The 23,031-nt window shown below is 37.1% G+C and overlaps 1 protein-coding gene across 1 annotated transcript in view; it reads right to left on the bottom strand.

The window, feature by feature from the left end:
• LOC150092703 (uncharacterized) overlaps positions 1 to 19,667 on the bottom strand; it is a 173,471-nt gene extending 153,804 nt beyond the window's left edge. Inside the window, exon 1 of the mRNA XM_090414767.1 lies at positions 19,630 to 19,667. Within this exon, the coding sequence (XP_090270893.1) occupies positions 19,630 to 19,648 (19 nt within the window). The 5' untranslated portion in view covers positions 19,649 to 19,667. The remainder of the gene's footprint in view (positions 1 to 19,629) is intronic.
• Positions 19,668 to 23,031: the final 3,364 nt, after the last annotated feature.

The raw sequence follows: 23,031 nt of genomic DNA, 5'->3' as shown, positions 1-23,031 counted from the left end.
ACAGGGATTTGAAATTCAGAGGACATATTGCAAAATAGCAGGATTACTTGAATGTTGAAGAACACATTAACAATTTTACATTAACATTAACAACACATTAGCAATAAGTAGGGTATTATCCTTTGTTTTAAGGCTATGATTCAACTGCAACTTGAGTACTGTGCACAGATTTGGTCACCCAGATTTCTTGGGGATCAGGAAGTGGTGGAGAAGATTCAACTTTAGTTGACAAGTGGAGGAGATTGGACATGATAGAAAAACTTATAAGTTGCTAAAAGGATTCTATAAGACTAACACAAAATTGATTTTTCTATACATGATGAGTAGGGAGAGAACAAGGGGTCACTCCTGGAAGTTGTGTAACAGTGTGATTAGTAAGGGTGTGCAGTATAAATTTTTTGGTTGGAGAGTGGTGATTGAGTGGAATACATTGCCAGAGATAGTTGTGAGTGCCCCAACCATGAAGGAGTTTAAGGAGAAGTATGATAGGTATTGTGTCAATAATGGTTAGTGTAGGTCTCTTGCAATGAGTCTTTTGACTCCATGCAGATACATATAATAATAATAATTATAATAAAAAAACAAATGAAATATTTTAGCATAGCACTGGATGACAGTACTGATGTAAATTGGCCACTATTATTCCTCCACTCTCATCCAAAATCATTAAAACAAGAGCCACTGCTAACCAATATCCTTTTACATTTCACCTTGAAACTCATCAAGCCAACTTCACTGTCTCCTCTTTCATTTCATCTACTTCTGTTCTTTGGAATGGTCTCCTCCCCACTCTGCCTTCTCCAAAGATTACAATCTTCCCTAATCTTGTTTCATCATATTCTATCCTTCTCCTTTCCCCAAAAAATTCCTATCTTTCACCTTCTTCCCAAAGAATTCCCCACCCACCCTTAAAACCTGGATTTTAAATTTCATATACCTTGTGTCTTACCTGCAATTTTCACACATCTCTCTATTTCCACATTTCCAACCCACCCCCCCTCCTTTCATCCATACTTCAGTGATATCACCATACACCGGATGATGCTGTTCAATAAGATGACAACCAGGAACATCCTATAAAGGCATGTCCAAAATTATTCCTTCCTTATATTCTTCATATATCTATATCTTTAAAACATCAGTAATGCCCTAAAAATTGAGTAAAAAGCCAATGACATCATAAAAGGAGTACTCCTAAACAAAAATAGGCAAAATAGCCATAAATATTGATAATTACAATCTTCGATTGTTCAAGCAAAATGTGAACAGATTCCTTCTTTCTTCCATTCTACTTGCCCACACATGACACTAATGTGCTGAAGGTCTTGTGGCCTTTCATGTGTGGATCAGAGATTATATATATATATATATATATATATAAGACAAAACTCAGCTCATTATCTTCATACATTTAATTAATGATAATTTTGTACCAGTTGAAGATTTAAATGATCTACAGAGTACACATGGAACAACTACAGTTGAAAATCTTTTCTAAAAATTTTTGCCCATCTATTCACTAATGCTGATTAAATATTAAAAACCTGGTAGGAGTCACAACTGACAGCACAAAAATTATGATTGGTACAAGCATTGGACTTATGGTTAGAATAACCAAGAAAATTATAGATAACAGAGTTGAACCTCTGACTGGAATTCACTGCATTATGCATCAAAATCTTTGAGTGAAAGTACTGGATCTCCAACACATTATGAATGTGGTTATTTCAACTGTAAATTTTATAAGATCACATATTCACTGTATGTTTCAACAGTTTCTTTTAGAAACCAAAGCTGAATAAGAAAATGTAATTTTACAAAGCACAATGAGATGGATTAGTTATGGCAAAATGCTATATAGTTTCTTTAAAGTGCATTATGAAATAGATATTTTTTATTATTGAAAAAGGGAAACAAATAAAACAACTATTAAATAAAGTGGCTGTTTGATCTTGCAATTCTTATAGACATTTCTAGTCATGTAAATACTCTTAATTTAAAATTATACTGAAAAGGAAGTCTCTGATTTGTATGATGACATCAAATCATTTTGAGTAAGTTACTATTCAATCCCAAATTGAGAAAGGCAATTTAGTTCATTTTGAATGTTGTACCAAGCTAAAAGAGAAAACACATATTTCCAAAAAGTCATTGCTTCTCATTGGTGCATGTACTTTTTGACAAGTTTGAAAGTAGATTTGTTGATATTAGATCACATGAAAAAGACATAAGCTTACATTAAAGATACCAAGCAATTTTATAAACTTGGTTTTAATCCTTTTTCCCAAGTAAGCAACAAGCAGGTAAGTCAAGTTTGCGCCTGAAGTATTTTCAGGTCTGATGCAACTCGTGGTAAAGGTGGTGTAAGCTCTGATCACTTTCCTTAGTATCTCCCACGATGCAAAGCACATTTCCTTGCGGAGATGTATGATGCTAAGAATCAAGGGAAGGGCCACTACCCAGACCAGTTTCGACCTTTATTGAGGTCTCATCAGTGGGAGTAATGCAGAACTTATAAATTTTACCTATACAAATTGCCTCAACGAGCTTTGACCTTATTAAATAAAAATGTCAGGATGAGAGAAAGATGTAGAAAGTTTTTTACCTTGGGTATACTACAAGTTAAAGATACCAAGCAATTTTATAAACTTCGGTTTAATCAATAATTTAATCAATTTAATCAATAAAGGTCAAAACTGGTCTGGGTAGTGGCCCTTCCTTTAATGCTTGGCATCATACATGTCTGCAAGGAGATGTGCTTTACATTGTGGGAGATACTAAGGAAAGTGATCAGAGCTTACTCCACCTTTACCACGAGTTGCCTCAGACCTGAAAATACTTCAGGCGCAAACTTGACTTACATCTAGGCACAAACTTGACTTGCCTGCTTGTTTGCTTACTTGGGAAAAAGGATTAAAACCACGTTTATAAAATTGGTAAAAAACTTTCTACATCTTTCTCTCATCCTGATATTTTTATTTAATAAGGTCAAAGCATGTTGTGGCGACTTTTATAGGTAAAATTTATAAGTTCTGCATTACTTCAACCTCGGCATCTCAGAGTCTTGCTTCCAATGACGAGACCTCAATAAAGGTTGAAATTGGTCTGGGTAGTGGCCCTTCCTTTAATGCTTGGCATCATACATGTCTGCAAGGAGATGTGCTTTACATTGTGGGAGATACTAAGGAAAGTGATCAGAGCTTACTCCACCTTTACCACGAGTTGCCTCTGACCTGAAAATACTTCAAGCGCAAACTTGACTTACCTGCTTGTTTGCTTACTTGGGAAAAAGGATTAAAATATAAGTTTGTTTGAGAATCTATTCACATCTATGGCTGAAAAACTACAATCCAGCTTGAAACTTGAAATTATTGATCTTCAAGCCAAAACATGATTCAAAATAAGTATATGGACTGCAAAAATAACTCCTTGATTTTACAAGGTTATCCAATCTAGAGATTTTCCGTGCATGAAATGTAAATTTTTTCATGCATGAAATCAAATAAATATTTAAAAAGAAACAGAATAACAGATGATCATCTTCATTTGTATTGAGAATTGACATCACAAATTTAAATGTCATTGCATATCATACTTAATAAACTTTTTAAATATGTTCAATTTTAAGTGTATCATTATATTTATTTATTCATCTTAATATTGAAAACAAGGGTTCTTTTCAAGTTGTAAATTTTCTAATGTGGGCATTTAAAAACAAAAGTAAGGTTTTTTTTAATAAAAGAAAGTATTTTTTTAAAAAACAAAATAAGTCATTTTTTTTATATTTTTATTGACATAGATTTATTGTGGATAAAAGTATGGGGAATTTAAAATGTTTATATATATAGTCTGGAAAAAACAGTAACACGAAAACTGCCCTTATGTGTAATAAGATGCAGAAAATGCAATACACTAATCTTTCTTGAATCACCTAGTGCAGCCCACAAAACAAATCTAACTTTGAAATGGTAACTGTATGGGAAAAGGTTGGCTCTAGACTCCTCCATCACATGCTATTCCAGGTAATTATATGTTAAGAGATGCATAAATTTTTTTTTTCCCCAACATGCGACCTTTCCTCCTTCCATTATGTCTCTGTAGTTAAAGGTCATCCAGGATAATTACTTGTCCTGTGTTCACTGAGTTAATTTGTCAATTTCATCTACATATTTTTTTTCACCTTCAGACTTACAGAACAGCAGCAACCAAATATATAAAATATATGGTTTGTTGCTGCTATAAGTGCAAGACAGAGCCAAACAGAACATTTTGTGTTGTCAGCCTCTATCTCACTCGCAGTAGACAGCTTCAAACATATTGCGCTTGACTCTGTTATGGCTTTCTTGCCAAGTATCTATCCTTTCAATTGTTCTGCTGTCAGCAATCCTCTTCTCTCTATCCTTGAAAACACATTATTTCATATATTTTGTCCCACTGACTATATCTTTCTCAATCAACTAAGTCTCGCTAATGCTTATAATCTCTAGCCAAGTCAAACTAAACAATATCAAAATCAAATCACTTCTCCCTTATTTCTGATGCTTCAGGCATTAGTATATAAGCACTGCAATATCCTTACATCCCCTGCATCCTTTAATGACTAACCAATTCATATAAGTGAATTTTGATACTATGAGTATATTCAGCAATCTTTGATCATTTCCATCCTCACATTCATTTCAAGAGAACCCACACATGTTCACCTATTTCAATCCTAACAGCTATAGTTAGTTTCTCTGATCTGTGTGTTCATTCATTTGCTAATAGACAATTTTTTTTTTCTGGCATTAGTATAATAAGCACAGCAATAGCCTTACATCCCCTGCATTCTTTAATGACCAACCATAATTAGAAATCTAATAAATATTTATTCAAAATACTAGCCATATTTAATATACAAGCCCTTTTGCCCATCAAATGTACTCCATATATTTACAGAAGCCCTCCGACACAATCTACACATTGATCCACTACTATTATTATCCCAAGACCCCATGGAGACAAAGACTCAGCTAGGAGGTCCCTTTATCATACACACACACCCCATCATACTGCACCTTAAACACACTCAAATTCTCTGCAGACACCACACTCTCAGGCAAGGCATTCCAATCATTCACAACTCTGCACGCAAAAAAAAACCTGCTTTTCATTCCCCTGCTCACAACATCCTTATACAGCTTCCAGGGATGATCCCTGATCTCCCACTGTTTTCTGTAAAAGCTCTCCAATACTGATGATCCCATAAGAACCCCTTACTAACTTGTAAGTCTCTATTATATCACTCCTATTCCTCCTATCCACTAGACTTTGTAAATTGCATCTTCCCAACCTTTCCTCATATTCGACATTCCAGAGATCAGAAACTACCTTAGTTAGTTACTTCTGGGCCTTTCCAACATCTCTTCATCCTTTTAAAAACCAGATGACCAAAGCTGTGCACAGTAGTCCATGTGTGGCCTAATCAAAACATTATACAATGGAACAAGAATCTCCTTACTTCCACAAGTCAGTGTCCTCTGCATCATTCACAGAATTCTTGTGTTGTCCTCACAATTTTGGCAATCCTTCCCCTAAATTTCAGATTCTTATCCACTATCACCTCACAAACTCTTATTTTCTCCACCTCTAACAATATATCTCCACTAATCATAAATTCTACATGGAGGATGGTGCTAGCGTCACCGTAGCATGTGGCGGTGAATTTGAGCTGTGCTGAAGAAAGTGATTTTTTAATAGGTGAATAGTTCGTTTTTTTACATTTTTGAGTGCTAAATTGTTTCTCAGGAATATGAGTGTACTATAGTGGTTGTTTTTTGAAGTTAGTGCTGTTGCGATATTGTGTATTTTGTTTACCGAGAAGACGGGGCGGATGCATAACGGTGGAATACAAGACGAAGCTAAGTTTTCATTACCGTATTTAGTTTTATTTCATTTATTTAGTCTACTTAATGTTTTGTAATTAATAATAATAATAAAATAAATGTAAATTAAAAGAGGGAACAAGAGGTTCAAGAGTTTTGGATTTGGTTATAGCATCAGAAGAGTTGATAATAACCGAGATGACATCTCTCCCACCAGTTGGAGAGAGTGGCCATATGGTTTTGACTTGGAAAATGAATAAACATGCAGTAGTATCAAAGAGACGGGAATGTATGTGGAATTATAAGGCAGGTGATTATGATAGTCTAAGACGTCAACTTGGGGAAGTTTCATGGAAGGAGGAATTGGAAGGCCGGGATATCATTAGTGCATGGGAAATTATGAAAGAATATTTGTTAGTAGCAATGGTAAGTTGTATACCACGAGTGAACAAGAGGACACAATTTGGAGTAAGGTGGATGACAAACAATATTAAACAGGAATTGCATGCAAAAAAGAGGCTGTGGAAGAGATATAAGGAGACAGGTGAAGAGAAGATGCATGAAGAGTATAAGACACAGGCCAGAAGAGTGACTAGTATGGTAAGGAAGACGAAACTGGAATATGAGAGGAGATTAGCCCTAAGATCCAAAGAAAATCCTAGGGAATTTTTTAGATATGTGGCCAGTAGGAGGAGAAATGACTGTGGAAGAATGATATTGTGGGATAAAAATGGGAATAGAGTGACTGATGCAGTGGACATAGTGGAATTGCTCAATGAACACTTTATTGGAGTATTTCATCCTAGAGGAGTCAGTTTTAATGCTAGAGGTATAGGACTGGTTTGAGGTCTGGAGGTACATGAGGAGAGTGTGTTTCAAATACTGAGTACTCTGGATGTCAGTAAAGCTGTGGGATTGGATGGTATTTCACCACGAGTTTTGAGAGAACGTGCTAGGGAACTGACAGTGCCTTTGACCTGACTCTTCATTGAAAGTCTGGCTGCGGGAAAGGTGCCCATGGAATGGAAGGAAGGTAAGATAGTGGCATTGCATAAGGGTGGTAGCAGACTGGACGTGTCTAATTACAGGCCAGTTTGTGTGTCATCAGTAGTTAGTAAGATCTTGGAGAAAGTAGTGAAAGACCGTATACAGCATTGGGCAGATGAGGGTAATGTTATCTGTGAGAGTCAACATGGATTTGTGAAGGGGCGCTCTTGTTTTAGCAATATGCTAGCCTTTTATGATAAAGTTACAAGAGCATTAGATGAGGGAAAGGCATATACTGCCATTTTCTTAGACTTAGCAAAGGCATTTGACAGGGTGCCACATGATAAGTTGATATTTAAGTTGCAGCACATGGGTCAACTGGATTCAGGATTGGCTGTCCAATAGGTATCAGCGAGTTGTGTATGGTGGAGCAATATCAAAGAGGCAGAAGGTTACAAGTGGGGTTCCACAGGGCTCAATACTGGGACCTATATTGTTTAACCTTTATATCAATGACATTGTCAGTGGATTGCAAGGGGTTATTCAGCTGTTTGCGAATGATGCAAAGCTGGGAAGGATTATTAGTAATAGTGCAGATTCGGCAGCCCTGCAAGAGGATTTCAATAAGCTAGATAGATGGGCAAATGAATAGGGTTATGGGGTTTAATGCAGCAAAATGTAAGGTGTCTTGAGGTTTGGTACACATCGATGGGACGCTGCATAATCTATGGGAGGAGTTATACTGGAGGAAGTAGGGGAGACAAGAGATCTGGGGTTGATGATTGATAGAAACCTGAAATTTAGGGGACATATTGCAAAGGTGGTGAAGGTAACACAGAGGATTGCTGCAATGATGAGAAGGACACTGATCTGTAGAGATAAAATGATTATCATTCCGTTGTATAAGACTCTGATGAGACCACACTTAGACTATTGATCTCAGATCTGGTCCCCAGGATTTGAAGGAGTTAAATTAACTGTGGAAAGGGTACAAAGGCAGATAATAAAGATGGTGTCAGGACTGTACAATGTCAGTTATGAGGATCGGCTGAGGGAGTGTGGACTGCAGAGTTTGGTGGATAGAAGAAGGAGAGGTGATATTATTGAGACTTTTAAACTGTTGAGAGGTGGTTACAGGGTTGGCACTGGGGAGTTCTTTTCCTTGGTTGAACAGCGGGAAGGAGTGATGACAAGAGGCCATCCCTGGAAGTTACGAAAGGAAACTGTGAGCAAGAGGGTGAGGAGTGGTTTCTTTGCATGGAGGGTGATTGAACTATGGAATGCATTGTCTGATGGAGTGGTGACAGCGAGAACGGTCAATGAGTTCAAGGAGTGGTATGATAAACTTTGTATTTCTTAGGGGGGATCTCCCCTCGATGAGTTTTGATAGACTTTGTGTTTCTTAGGAAGGACCTCCCACGATGAGTCTTTTGACTCCATGGAGGCCTGAATAATAATCATCTTTGCTTCCCAAATTTTAAAACCTTACATTTTGCAACACTGAACTCGCATCTCCATTTCCATGCCCATTCACTCAATTTATTAAAGTCTTCTTGTAAGGACATAACATTTCTTCTCTTCATAGTTCGTTCTAACTTTGCATCATTTGCAAATAACTGAATATCCATCCAAATCTTCACCATTATCATTAATGTACAGTTAAACAGCAATTCCCTAGAACAGAACCCTGAGGCACACCACTAGTGACTTTCCTCTTCCAGGAGATTGCTTCCATATACACAACTTGCTGATACCTATCAGATAGCCAGTCTCCAATCCAATCCCATCCACAACTTAACCACAACACCTGACACACAGATTGGCCTATAATTTGATACTTGAGTTTTATCATCTCCTTATGAAGCAGCACAATCTTGCCATCCTTCCACTCCTTTGGAACTCGACCCAGCAAAATTCATATTCATTGACATATTAAAAAATATGTCAATGCAGATGTTATCCCCCTATCCAACCCCAACTATCCAATCTCTTCTTCTCTTTCATATTTTTCTTTCAGTAACTCTTTCATTTTCCATACTTGTTACCTTTCCAATCATTCATGTATGCAAAATCGACTCTTTTATTTTCTCTTTCATTTTAACAGCATCGTATCAATGCTGTTTTATGAATAAGGTATGTATCCTGAATGCAAAAAATAACAAACACACAATTAATGTTAAAGGGCAGGATTGAGTGGTCATCTGAGATAGCATGCACTAGAAATGAATTCACAACATACATTATATTATATACAGAAATTATTATTATTATTACAGTAACTTCCATGGAATCAATAGATTCATTGTGGGAGGCCCACTCGATCAGCAACATATCCATCATAATGAAATTTGAAATTATTACACTCCCTACATTGACAATGCACTCCAGCAATGCACTTCAATAAGTCTATATATAAAAAATTTACTCCTCACATCCTCCATCACATCTTTATACAACTTCCATATACTTTATACTATTCATTTTATTTATTCATATGTAATAATATACTAAGCAATTTGCTTGCTTTTTATAATAAAGTGATAGTTGAGATGAATAAGGGAAATGGCTATTCAGTGACATTAAAACTTTGCAAAGGCATTTGATAAGATTCCACACAGAGCTCTGCACTAAATTGGTGCAAATAGGGATGGATATAAATTTGGTGATTTGGATTAGAGGGTGGCTGATGGACAGATATTAAATAGTGGTTTATGGAGGATTGAATCTAGGCAAAGGCAAATGACTAGGGGGGTGCACTACAGGACTCAGTACTTGGTGCTCTGTTGTTTAATTTGTATATCAGTGATATAGGAAATGATCTGACAGGAAATATTCAGTTGTTTGCTGATGATGTTAAACTTGGAAGAACAATAGTAAATCAAGGTGATGTAGAGATCCTATAGGAAGACTTACATCGACTAGCAGTATGGGAAAAGGTAAATGGCTACCAGTGTAATATTGGCCAAATGTAAGGATGATGCAATTTGAGAAGAAGAAATCATGAATGATGAAAGACGAGTCCTTTGGATGGAAAGAACCCAGGTTTGAATCCTATCTGATGTGAGGAATCTTTAACATGTTTTCAATCATATGGTGAGTTAGTCTCATATGGAAGTGGAGTCTTTTTTTTTTTTTTTCTCTTGGAAACTCAGGTTTTTGTCCCTCAAAACAGCAAACCTGCCACAAGAGCACATGCAGTATATAGGCACAGGCCACTATATGAATAAGAATTAACCGCCATATTCCAGTGGACTGGTTACAAACACTTGCATGGTAAGGTGTGGGTTTACACATGACTGTAAATCAGGACAGGAACCTGGATGACTCTTTCAGAAATTTTTAAGTCTATCATGTTGCCCTGTTTCCTGCTCTTCACTGGTGTCTGTAATCCACAAATTTTACCTGTTCTCATACTCTACATTATGCAATCACAATATGATCTTTAACACTTGTTTTTGCATCCTCTTCCACTGTATCTGCATTGCTTCAGAGACCAGGGGACCACAACAGAACAGGTGAGCCTGATTTAGGTCAAATCAAGGCCTTTTTCATTTCTGCATTACAATTATCTCCTGAGTTGTATTTGAAATCTTTGCTATGGCCTGAACTTCAACTTCATATTTACTGAACTCCAAGAGTCCTAGCTTGATTAGTTTCTTTTAGGATTAATCACCTACTGTAATATGTTATTGGATATAAACACAAAAATGTATAATTTTATATTTAATATTGAACTGACTGCCATTTTCACATGCACACACTTTCAGCCTATCCAAATATTCTGGAAGCTGCATGATATTTGCAGGCAGAAGAAAAATCCATAAGAAAAAGAGACATAATAGAAGCATATGTTATTAAAGGGGTTTTATAGGATTGACACTAAAGACTTTTTTCAGTACGTTGCAGGAAGGAAGAGAACAAGGGGTCAACAGTGGAAATTGTGTAAAAGTATGGTTACCAAGGGTGTTAGAACTAGAGTTTTGCTTGGAGGGTGGTGAATGTGTGGAATAGAGGTAGTTATGAGAGCTTCATCGGTGAATGAGTTTAAAAAGAGGTAATGATAGGCATTGTGTGGATAATGGATCTCCTGTGATGAGTCTTTGACTCCATGGAGATGCCTACATGATAATAATAATACTTTATATACAACTTTATGTACTTTACACAATTCAATTTATTCATTTACATATAATAATACACTGTGTATACAATTAGCTGAAAAATGTCACTATACTTTTGTTGTTGTATAATACTACCAACAGCTTTCTATGAGGCAAAACCCAGGACCTTCAAAAAAAAAAAAAAAAGCAGAAGCAGAGAAGAAACTGTTGGCTTTTGAAATGAAATGCTTCAGGAAAATCAAAAGAACTCAATCGACAAAACAAAAAATAAATGCACAAGTGCTGCAAGATTTGAATATCCCTAATTCAACAATTCTTAATGCAGTTAAAAAGCATTAACTACATTGGTGTTCATATGGGACTCAACCTGTCTTGAGGATGGAATAGAGGAAGAAGAGATACTCCTTCATCTGCTTACTGGAAATTCTAATTCTGCTAAGTATGGGCGGGTGGCAGTTTTTTTTATGGGAGAGGAGCCCCAACCCTACCTTGATGCCTTATATTAACTATCCCACTCTGATTTGTTGTCGTTATTCGCTCGGGCATATTATATTCATTCATACATTCAACTGCCTCCCTAAGGACTGTATATCTACTCCCCCCTTAATAAATCTAGTTTCCCTGAATTTGAACATCCATTACATTCAGCACTTTCTCAAGTCTCCTTACACCGTAACCATTCAAATGCAAGCCATCCAGCTTATACAGATCCTTTCACCCATCGAACTCACTCCACACATCCACAAATTAGGTAGGGTTGGGGCTAATGGGGGTAGTAGGAGGTCCAGTATTCCTCCATTAAGGTAGGGTTGGGGCTAATGGGGGTCTTAAATTCATGTACACTAATGCTAAGAGTATTAGGAACAAGAAGGAAGAGTTTTTGGCCATGGTTGGCACTTCTAGACCACAGGTTATTGGTATTAGTGAATCATGGCTGACTGTAGATGATATAGCTAGTGGGATTGAATGTGATGGGTATAGTATGTTCAGGAATGACAGGGAGAATAAAATGGGGGGAGGAGTATTGTTGATGATAACTGATGAGCTACAGCCAAGGAGAATAGAAGTTGAATTGCAGGATAGAGAAAAGAGCACATTTGAGGCCATTTGGTGTGAGATTGTGGCTAGCAGAACTAAATATACAATTGGGTGCTGCTATAGACCAGGTGATGGAAAAGATGGTGGTGACAGTATGCACATAAATATACAATTGGGTGTTGCTATAGACCAGGTGATGGAAAAGATGGTGGTGACAGTATGCACAAGCAAACAGAAGAAATGAGTGGAAGGAGGGTAATTATTATGGGAGATTTCAACTATGGTCGCATTGATTGGAGTGAGGAGAGGACACACGGGAGGAAGGAGTTGGATTTTATGCGGTTATTAAGGGATAACTATCTGCGACAGCATGTAATGGAAAATACTAGGGATTCAAGAGTGCTTGACTATCTGAGAATTTGACTGTAATGAATATGACCACGTTGCCACCAATTGGTGAGAGTGATCATAAGGTCTTGACCCGGGAGGTGGCTAAATGTGTGGAATTTTCAATTAAGTGCATGTGGAATTACCACACTGATAAGTATGATAAGCTTAGGAGATTGCTTGGTTCAATGCCATGGCAAGTAAAACTGCAAAGGCTGGATGTTGATAGTGCATGGGAGGTGGTTAAGGAGCGTTTGCAGGAGGTAATGGTCAGAGAGTGCTTGACCTAGTAATTACATCTTAGGATTTGGCTGTAACAAATATGACCACATTGCCACCAATTGGTGAGAGTGATCATAGGATCTTGACTTGAGAGGTAGCTAAAGGTGTGGAATTTTCAATTAAGACAGGGTACATGTGGAATTATCGGGCTGGAAAGTATGACAAGCTTAGGAGTTTGATTGGTTCAGTGCATGGCATGTACAATTGCAAGGACTAGAAGTTGATAGTGCATGGGAGGCAGTTAAGAAGTGCTTGCATGAAGCAATGGCTGACTGTATACCTAGAGTCCGAATAATAAATCAAGTAGGGGTTAAATGAATGAATAACACCATTAAGCTTGAGCTGCAAAAAAAGAAACAACTATGGAGGGAATTTAAGGAGAAAGGTGACTGGCAGGCACATGAACGGTATAAAGCGCAGGCCAGAAAGGTAACGAGTGTGGTAAGAAAAGCAAAAAAGGATTACGAAAGAACACTGGCCATGCAGGCTAAAGAGAATCCTAAACAGTTTTTTGGATATGTAGCAAGTAAAAGGAAAAATGTACATGGCAGAATGACTTTAAAGAATGCCGATGGTAGGGAGGTAACTGAATCAGTTGATATAGTTGAGTTACTGAGTGAGCACTTTGCAAGTATATATCATCCAGGTGGTGACATTGTAGAAACGAATAAACCAACAGTTTATACAGGAATTGTGGTGAATGAAGGGTGAGTAGTCTATTGCATAACCTCAATGTCAATACATCCGTGGGATTGGATGGTATACCAGCTCGTGTCGTACGAGAAGCAGCTAAAGAATTGTCAGTACCCTTGACCATTTTGTTTAATTTGAGTCTCGGGTCTGGGTTAGTCCCGAGGGGGGTGGAAAGAGGGGAAAATAGTTCCACTACATAGATGTGGTTCCAAGACTGCTGTTGTAAATTACCGACCGATTAGCATATCAGGAATCATTGTCAAGGTCTTAGAGAAATTAGTCAAGAAAAGAATACAGGATTGGATAGATGAAAATGGGATATTGTATGGGGAACAACATGTTTTGTGAAGGGTAGATCATGTCTCAGTAACTTGCTCACGTTTTATAACACAGTGACGGCTGAACTGGATAGGGGTAATGGGTTTACAGTGATACTACTGGACCTTGCCAAGTCCTTTGACAGGTTACCACATGGAACCCTAATCAGTAAACTGGAGCAGATGGGGGATAGATATAGGGTTGGTGAGATGGATAGGAGGGTGGTTGAAGGAGAGATACCAGAGAGTGGTTTATGCAGGAGTGGAGTCTAAATGACGTCTTGTGGCTAGTGGAGTGCCGCAGGGCTCTGTTCTTGGACCACTGCTTTTCAATTTGTTCATCAATGATATAGGAAAGGATTTGAGAGGAAGTGTTCACTTGTTTGCTGATGATGCAAAGTTGGGTAGAGCAATTGTGATTGTGAGTGCACAGGATGTCAAAATTTTACAGGATGATTTGAAGAGTTTGGAGGACTGGGCTAGGAAAAATGGATGTCAATTTAATGTGGCAAAGTGTAAGGTTATGCACTTTGGGGTAAAAAGAATAGCAGCAGTATATCGCATTGGTGGAACCGTACTCCAGGAGATTGATGAGGCCAGGGATTTGGGAGTGTTGGTGGATAGGAAATTGAAGTTTAGGGGACACATTGCAATAGTGACTAAATCAGCTCATCAAATCACTTGGCTTCCAAAAAATACTTTAACATGCAGAGACAAACAAGTTGTTGTTCCTCTGTATCGAGCCTTGATAAGACCCAATCTGGACTACTGTGCCCAGTTATGGGCACCAGGGTTTCTTTGTGATGGGGAGGAAGTGGAGAGGATCCAGAGACGAGTGACCAAGATGATAGAAGGTCTGTGGAATGAATCTTATGAGAATAGGTTGAAGATTTGTGGGTTGCAGAGATTGGACGATAGGCGAAGGAGGGGTGATATGATTGAGACATTCAAATTACTGAAGGGTTTCTATAAGATTGATCCAGAAGATATTTTTGAAAATATGACTGGTGGTGGGAGGACTAGGGGCCATGCATGGAAGCTGGGCAAGAGCGTGGTTGACAAGGGAGTTAGAGCTAGGTTTTTTACTTGGAGAGTGGTGAATGAGTGGAATAAGCTTCCAGAGTCTGTTGTGGGTGCTACGACCATGAATGACTTCAATGCAAGGTATGATAGATACTGTGTCAATGTTGAATAATTGTTCTTGACATAATGTTAGGGCCTCCCTCGGTGAGTCTGTCGACTCCTTGGAGTTGCCCGGAACAACAACAACAATAATAATAATAATAATCATTCCGAATTGCATCAAACTAAAGAGAAAATTCACCTCAACAAAGGCGCTACGAATATACCAATGCATGGAGAAAGCGCTACTCAGAGAACAGATCCAGGCTACAGGAAAGAACCTAGCCGTTACTCAAAACCAGCTACAAAATGAAAAGTCAGAACTTTCAAGCTACTTAAAAGCAGATATCTGGATGATCTTGGAAAAGATTATGGACAACACAGCGAACCATATCCTTCAAACGAAGAAAGAAAACCTCATTTTCAAATTTCTTAGACTAAAAGATCAACAAAACCAACGGACATATTCAAATTTCCCATGAACGATAACAACCAACCAGAAGCAAGAAACAACAGGAGCCACCAATCGCCTGCAGGTAATAGTAACATAGTTAACCTATCCAACCACGCTTTAAACAAAGATGAACTCTCGGTACTTAACAAAGGTCTAAATTTTGCTGTAAAACCCAGATCAATAAACAAATTGGAATTTATTTGTAATATTGAAAGAAGCTTAAGATTCATCCCAAATTACATAGCAGACAAAATACGTTTAGAAACCGCCAACATTTTAAATCATAACAAAACAATAACAAGCAACTTAACAAAACACGAATTAACAGCATTGAAATCATTAAAATCAAATCCGAACATCGTAATAACTAGAGCCGATAAAGGAAGTGCCACCATTATTTTAAACTGAACCTCTTATTTAGAAAAAATGAATCTGCTAGTCTCGGACAATAATACATACCAACTCATTGACTACAAAACAACCAATAGAATAAAAAAAAAGAAAACAGAGAAACTACTTAAATCAATTACCATATGGCCCAAAGATACAGTCAAAAAACTATTTCTGCACTACGCTCATTCCCCAAGAATTTACGAGCTACCGAAAATTCACAAACAAAACACACCACTCCAGCCGATAGTCAAAGGGATAGATAGCCCAAATTATCACTCAGCCAAGAAATTAGTGGCAACACTAAAGGAGTTGATAGGTTATTCCCCCCCCCCTCCTATATCAAAAACACACAACACTTCATAAACATTATCAAAGACATTAAATTAGAAAAAGATGATTTATCAGTCAGTTTTGACGTCTCTGCCCTCTTTATGAATGTCCCAATCCTTCTTTTACAGAACAAATTCCCTCCAGATATCACGCCACTCTTTGCGCATGTATTATGTTCTGGTTATTTTGTATGGAAAAACGCTTTCTACCTACAAAAAGAAGGCACAGCCATGGGCTCGCCATTATTCCCCCCCCCCCCATTGCTAACTTTTATATGGAACATTTTGAGCAACATGCTTTAGATTCCTCTCTTTTAAAACCTAAAGTCTGGCTTAGGTACGTTGATGATGTTTTCGCTATCTGGTCCCATGGCCGCCAGACACATTCCTTAGCCACCTAAACAAACAACACAAACACATACAGTTCACAACTGAGATTGAAAAACAGAACACACTTCCATTTCTAGATACACTAGCCACACATCTTCTTTCTGGCAATCTTTCCTTCGCTGTTTACTGGAAACCGACACATACTGGCCAATATATACACATAAACTCATACCACCACCCAACACAAAAACATGATGTCATTAATACTCCAAAAAACAGGGCTCTGAAGATCTGCTCCAGTGAACATGCACTGAAAGAGGAATTTAAAGTTATCAGCAATACTTTTCAAAAAAATGGTTACAGCCAAAACACTATTAACAAAATTCTCTACAAGACCTTAATAAAAAACAAAGACAAACCAGACTACAATAAAACTATAACCATTCCTTACATTAAAGGGACATCAGATAAAATAAACATAATACTACAAAAAAACAACCTCAACGCCACCTTTAAACCTCCTGCAAAATTAAAAAGCTTACTCAACTCATCCAAAGACCCACTCCCTCCACTGGCCCACCCTGGAACATACCATATTTATTGCACCTGTAACATACCATATATAGGGGAAACAGGATGCAATTCCTATCAGACAAAAAGAACATAAACAACACATTAAATATAATAATTATGGTGAAGCTGGCCTTTCTGATCGTGCCCTGAACATCTTACATAGAACTGACTGGAAAAGCACTAGTTGTCTACATCACACCAAAACATGGTATGAACGGAAATTTAAGGAAGCCTTTGAGATTATTATCAACCACACCCAATCTGAACAATAATGATGGTCTAAAAATCCCAAACATATGGAAGGCACATATTCAACCCACAGAACCCTCCTCTCTAAGAGTAACTATGAACAGGACTATAGATAATCCAGGATCCTAAATCAAAAATAACAATCGTAATGCTAAAAATAGGACATCATTGTTACTGAAAGAAAACTATCTATAAGAAAGAATGTTTATTCACGTTATCATAAATAGAATTTAGCTTGATGTAGTTTCTAAATAATTAATTTTTTAATTAATTTTTTTTTTTTTTCACTAGAGGTCATGCCAGCAGAATAACCTGTGATCTAATCATTGTTTCTCTAGCTTAATGTATGTAATGTAACACAGCTTGTCCTGTATATTTGTATATGCTCCGGATGATGATCTTAATATGAAGATCGAAACATCGGAAAATTAAAAGAGTTTTTTTATAACAGTTGTAAAGTCCATTTATTTCTAAAATGATTGCCATATAGTAAGATGATTGTGGAATTATCTTCTTTCTTTCCCATAAACTGACTTTAAATAACGTATTGTTTCATGAAAAAACCTAGTGTGAAAATCTTGCAGTGGGGAAGGTTCCTAAGGAGTGGAAAGAAGGCAAAATAATAACCTCTCTACAAGCATGATGTGAAAACAGAAGTTTCCAATCATAGACTGGTCTATGATTGGAAAGCTGCAGATAATCATAGATTAATCACAGTTGCAGATAATCTATGATTATCTGCAACTGTTATTAAAATTTTGGAAAAATTAGTTCGAAATAGAAGACAGGATTGGGTTGGTGGACATTCTCTATGATGCTCAGCATGGGTTTGTGAAGTGCAGTTCTTATTTTAGCAATCTGCTTATGTTTTATTGCGAGATGATGAATGTGTAGGATAAAGGAAATTCACATACAGTGATTTTTGTTGGATTTTACAAAAGCATTTGATAGATTACCACAAGATAGTGATGTATAATCTGAAGAATGTGAGATTAGACAGCAGATTGGTTAGATGGATTGAAGATCAGCTTTCTGAAAGAGACCAGCAAGTCATGTATGATGGTGAAAGTGTCTCAGAAAAGGAAGGTGACCAGTGGCATACCTCAAGATTCTGTTCTTGGGCCATCTACTGTTTCTTATTTGCTAAGCATATGTCTTGTGGATTGACTGAGGATCTTCAAATGTTTGCTGATGATGCAAAGTTAGGTAGAATTATCAGGAGTACTTCTGATGTTAATTCTCTACAGGAAGATTTGAAATTGCATTTTTCATATTATAAATGTAAGATGTTATACTTTGGGATACAGAGATATAAGGCTACATACTGTATTGGTAGAGCTATACTTCAGGAAGTGGATGAGATTTGGGATCTTGAAGTGATGGTAGACAGGGGCACGTTGCAAAGACTGCACATCGTATTGCTGCTATGATAAAAAGTACATTGACATGTACAGAAAGGAGGTGGTAGTGTCTCTATATAATAAGGCATTGGTCAGACCACATATGTACTATTGTACTCAGATTTAGTCACTCAGTTTTTATTGTGATGTGGAAACACTAGAGAAGGTCCAAAGATGTTGAAAGTTTATTTTTCACTTGGTTAGAGTATAATAAATTTAGTTTAATCCTTTATCCAAGTGTGAGCAAACAAAGTTTGCACCTGAAAGTATCTTCAGGACTGGGGTAAGGTGGTGCAACACCAGGGCACTCCTTGCAAAGGTGGAGCAAGCTACCAACACTCCTATCTCAGTATCTCCCACAATGCAAAACACATCTCCTTGCGGATATGTCTAATGTTATGCATTAAGGGAAGGGCCACAACAGGTGGGCCAGGAAGGGCACTGGAAGGGCCACAACACACAAGGAAATGTGTTTTGCATTATGGGAGATACTGAGATAGGAGTGTTGGTAGCTTGCTCCACCTTTGCAAGGAGTGCCCTGGTGTTGTACCACCTTACCCCAGTCCTGAAGATACTTTCAGGTGCAAACTTTGTTTGCTCACACTTGGATAAAGGATTAAACTAAATTTATTAAAGGTCCAAAGATGAATGACCAAAATTATAATCTGGCGTGTTGGTTATTATGAAGAGCATTTGAGGGAATGTGTAGATTACAGAGGTTGATGGATAGGAGGAAAAGAGGAGATAAGATAGAGATCTTCAAGTTATTTAAGGGATTCTATTAGATTAACAGAACGAATTATAAAAAGAGTGGCTGTTAAGATCGGAAGAACAAGAGGCCATCTCTGGAAGTTGTATAAAGATGTGGTGAAGAAGGTGAGGAGTAAATTTTTTATGTGGAGAGTTGTTAGTGAGTGGAATATATTTCTGGAGTGCATTGTGAATGCAAGTATGTGTAAATAACTTCAAAGCTCATTATGATAGACATGTTGCTGGTTGAGTGGGCCTTCCATGATGAGTCTGTTGATTCCATGGAGGTTATCAAAATAATAATAACATTTATAAACATAAAAAAAGATATAACTTTTACCATGCTGTTTTCGTTTCATAAGGTAATCTTCATACCTGTTATCTGTAAACAATAATAATATACATCATCATCATCAAATTCCTGCCATGTACCCTCAAGGGGTGTACAGGATAATAATATACAAGAAATTATAAATGATAATCTTTTGACATATAATTTAATTACTATAAAGTTGCTATAAAGCATTAATCAGAAGGAATTATCCACTAAAGTCGTGAGAGATATGAAGATATAAACAGCAAAACATGTATTTTTTTTACTGACAGAAATTAATAACATGTTATTCAATCATTGGCAATAATAACTGTTCAATCTATCATTGAGACTTTCTACTAATTTCTGGTAAGTGTATTGTGCTTCACTCCTTCATTAGTATATTATTATATCACACCTCCAGGGAGTCCAAAGACTCATCGAGGGAGGGCATCTATTCTATAACTCTTCGTCTCACTACTCCACCAACCTTCATTACCTAACACCAATGCCATCTACCACCGACTACCACCACTAGTACTTTCACAGACAATCATAAACATCCATGCCCATGGCGGGATTTGAACCCGCAGCCTTTTGGTTGGAGAGCAGACATGCTAACCACTCGGCCAACCAGGCCGGCAACCTGGCCTTGATTTTGCCCTAATTCTGCATTCCAATTTAGCCAACAGATCTACTATCAAGTGAAGGACGACAAGGCTCTGTGCAATTAGCTCAACTTTTCTTTGAATAGAATTCAGAGAATAATAATATTCTTCTATAAAGAGAATGCTATTATTCTGATGTTATCCTCTTCAATTCATGTTTACAATCATTGTTTTGAGACATGAAGCATTGTCATGCTGAAAGGGCCATGGCATGTACAGACTGCAAAACTAACTACTATGAGATATATAAATCTGTTCAATGTAAGACCTACCAATTATGATTCCAAGCAGTGAGACCAGCAGACTAACTCTGTAACAAGTTATGCGTATTCATTGTTAACAAAGATTTTTTGACTATAGCCCTTCCATGAAAATTCATGCAGCCAGGAGTATCAGAAATAATAAAAAAAAAAGAATTTGTAAGAATGATTGAGCTGTTTTCCTCCAAAACTGTCAATACAGGTCGGGGTAGTAAGGCTTATACATTGGCTATTCATGATTATATTTTTTAAAGGAAATTATGATGTAGCCTAATATATTAACTAAAATAAATTTAAGTAATACTTTAAATATTTTGGCAAGGTCAAATGCCATCATCAGGGAACAAAATATAATAAAATATGTGCACATAGGCACTACACTAAGTAATAAAAGCTGAAGCATGTCAACTGAGAGTAGGCTTGGCTCTCTGAATGATACCAGCAGGTTGTGTATGATAGAGCAGTGTCTCAAAAAAGGAGGGTAACCAGTGGTGTGCCCCAGGGTTCTCTTCTTGGGTCCCTGCTGTTTAACTTGTTTGTAAACAATATATCATGTGGACTGATGGGGATCTTCAGTTGTTTGCTGATGATGATGCAAAGCTGGAAAGAATTATAAGTAGCACTGCTGATATTAATTTCCTTCAGGAAGATTTAAATAAACTTTTTACTTGGACAAAGGAGTGGGGTTATAGTTTTAATATTAATAAGAGTAAGGTGTTGCATTTTGGAGTGCAGAAATATAAGGCTGTGTACTGTATTGATGGTGCCATACTGCAGGAAGTGGATGAGATTAGAGATTTGGGAGTGATGGTTGACAGTAGACTGAAGTTTAGAAGGCATATTGCTAGTGCTGCTATAAGAAGTACTCTAACATGTAGGGATAAGAAAGTGGTACTGGTCAGACCACTTGGACTATTGTGTTCAGATCTGGTCATCTGGTTTTCAATGTGATATGGAGACTTGGAGAGGGTCCAGAGGGGAGTGATTAAGATAATGTTGGGACTTTCGAATGCTGGCTATGGAGAGAGGTCGAAGAAATGTGGATTAGAGAGTTTAGTGGAGAGGAGGAAAAGAGGTGATATGATAAAGACATTTAATTTAGTGAGAGGATTTTATCAGATTAATCCAGAGGGGATTATTAAAAGAGTAAAGGTAAGAGGGGGAAAACCAGAGGAAGTTATGTAGAAGTGTAGTGAAGAGGGGTGTGAGGAGTAGATTTTTTACATGGAGAATTGTCAGTGAATGGAATGCATTACTAGAATGTGTTGTTAATGCAAGGAGTGTTAAGGATTTTTAGATTCTGTATGACAAATATGTTGTCAGGATCTGATGAATGAACCCCCCCCCTCCAACAGTGAGTCTGTCAACTCCATGGAAGGTGTAATAATAATAATAATAATAAATAGTGCCCCTAGTGGGCTAATATAGTTATATAAATTTTATTATTGGCATTAAAGGAAAATGATATACAAGTATAAGGAGCATTCTTTTTATTAACATTTAAAATAAAAGAATATCTTTTGTTCCGTTTATAACATCTTTTATCTGTGTAAAGTGTGATTATCAAGGTCTTCAGTATGTGAAATATTTGGTTTCAAAAATTTTGTTTATTCGTTTTCATATAATCATTTTGGTTTAGTGATCAACAAAATGAAGTATGCTATATGTCTTTATACATATATACTGGCCACTGAATTAGAAACTTTTATGCCGATGTATGTAAATGTCACTTACATAGCATATATGCAAAATACAAGGGTGGTCTGAAAAGTTTTTGGCCTAACAATGAAAAAACGAATTTATAATTTCAAAATTATTTTTCTTTTTCAACATAATCTCCCTTAAGACTAATATATTTATTCCAGCGATGCTCCAATGCCATTAGCCTGTCCCTGTAGTGATTCTCAGTAAGATCTGCAAATATCCCTCTACAGCTGCAATCACCTCTTGATTTGAAGAAAAATGCTGACCAGCGAGGAAGAGTTAGAATTCAGAGGGAGCCGAATCTGAGGAATAGTGTGGATGTTCCAACAATTCATAGTGCAGATCCCTTAATTTTCCCATTGCCAAAACACTTTTGTTGGGAGGTGCATTGTCCTGATGAAAGATGATTTTTTCCATCTGCAAAAATCCACTATACAAAACCTACTACAACAGCTGTCCATTTAGTCCCTTATGAGTTCACCATTTTACACCATAGCGAGAGTTTGCTGTATGTACTTCGAAGGTTCTTTACACTCACATTTACTCCTAAAAGATTTCTTATATGTTATAATTAAATATTGTATCTTTAATTTCAAATGTTGTGAGAACATGCAGCCTTGTCATATTATTATTATTATTATTACCACCCAAGACCTCATGGAGTCAAAGACTCATCTGGGAGGTCCTTTCACACACACAGCTCATCATACCGTGTTTTAAACATATTCAAACTCTTTGCAGACACCACATTCTCAGGCAAGGCATTCCAATCATTCACAACTCTGCATGAAAAAAAC

Source organism: Typopeltis vanoorti, chromosome 25, assembly GCF_054136105.1.
Source record: "Typopeltis vanoorti isolate ZY-2024b chromosome 25, IOZ_Tvanoo_1.0, whole genome shotgun sequence".
Lineage (NCBI taxonomy): Eukaryota > Metazoa > Arthropoda > Arachnida > Uropygi > Thelyphonidae > Typopeltis > Typopeltis vanoorti.
The sequence above is the reverse complement of the archived record's forward strand: the minus strand, read 5'-3'. Positions and strand labels throughout refer to the sequence as shown.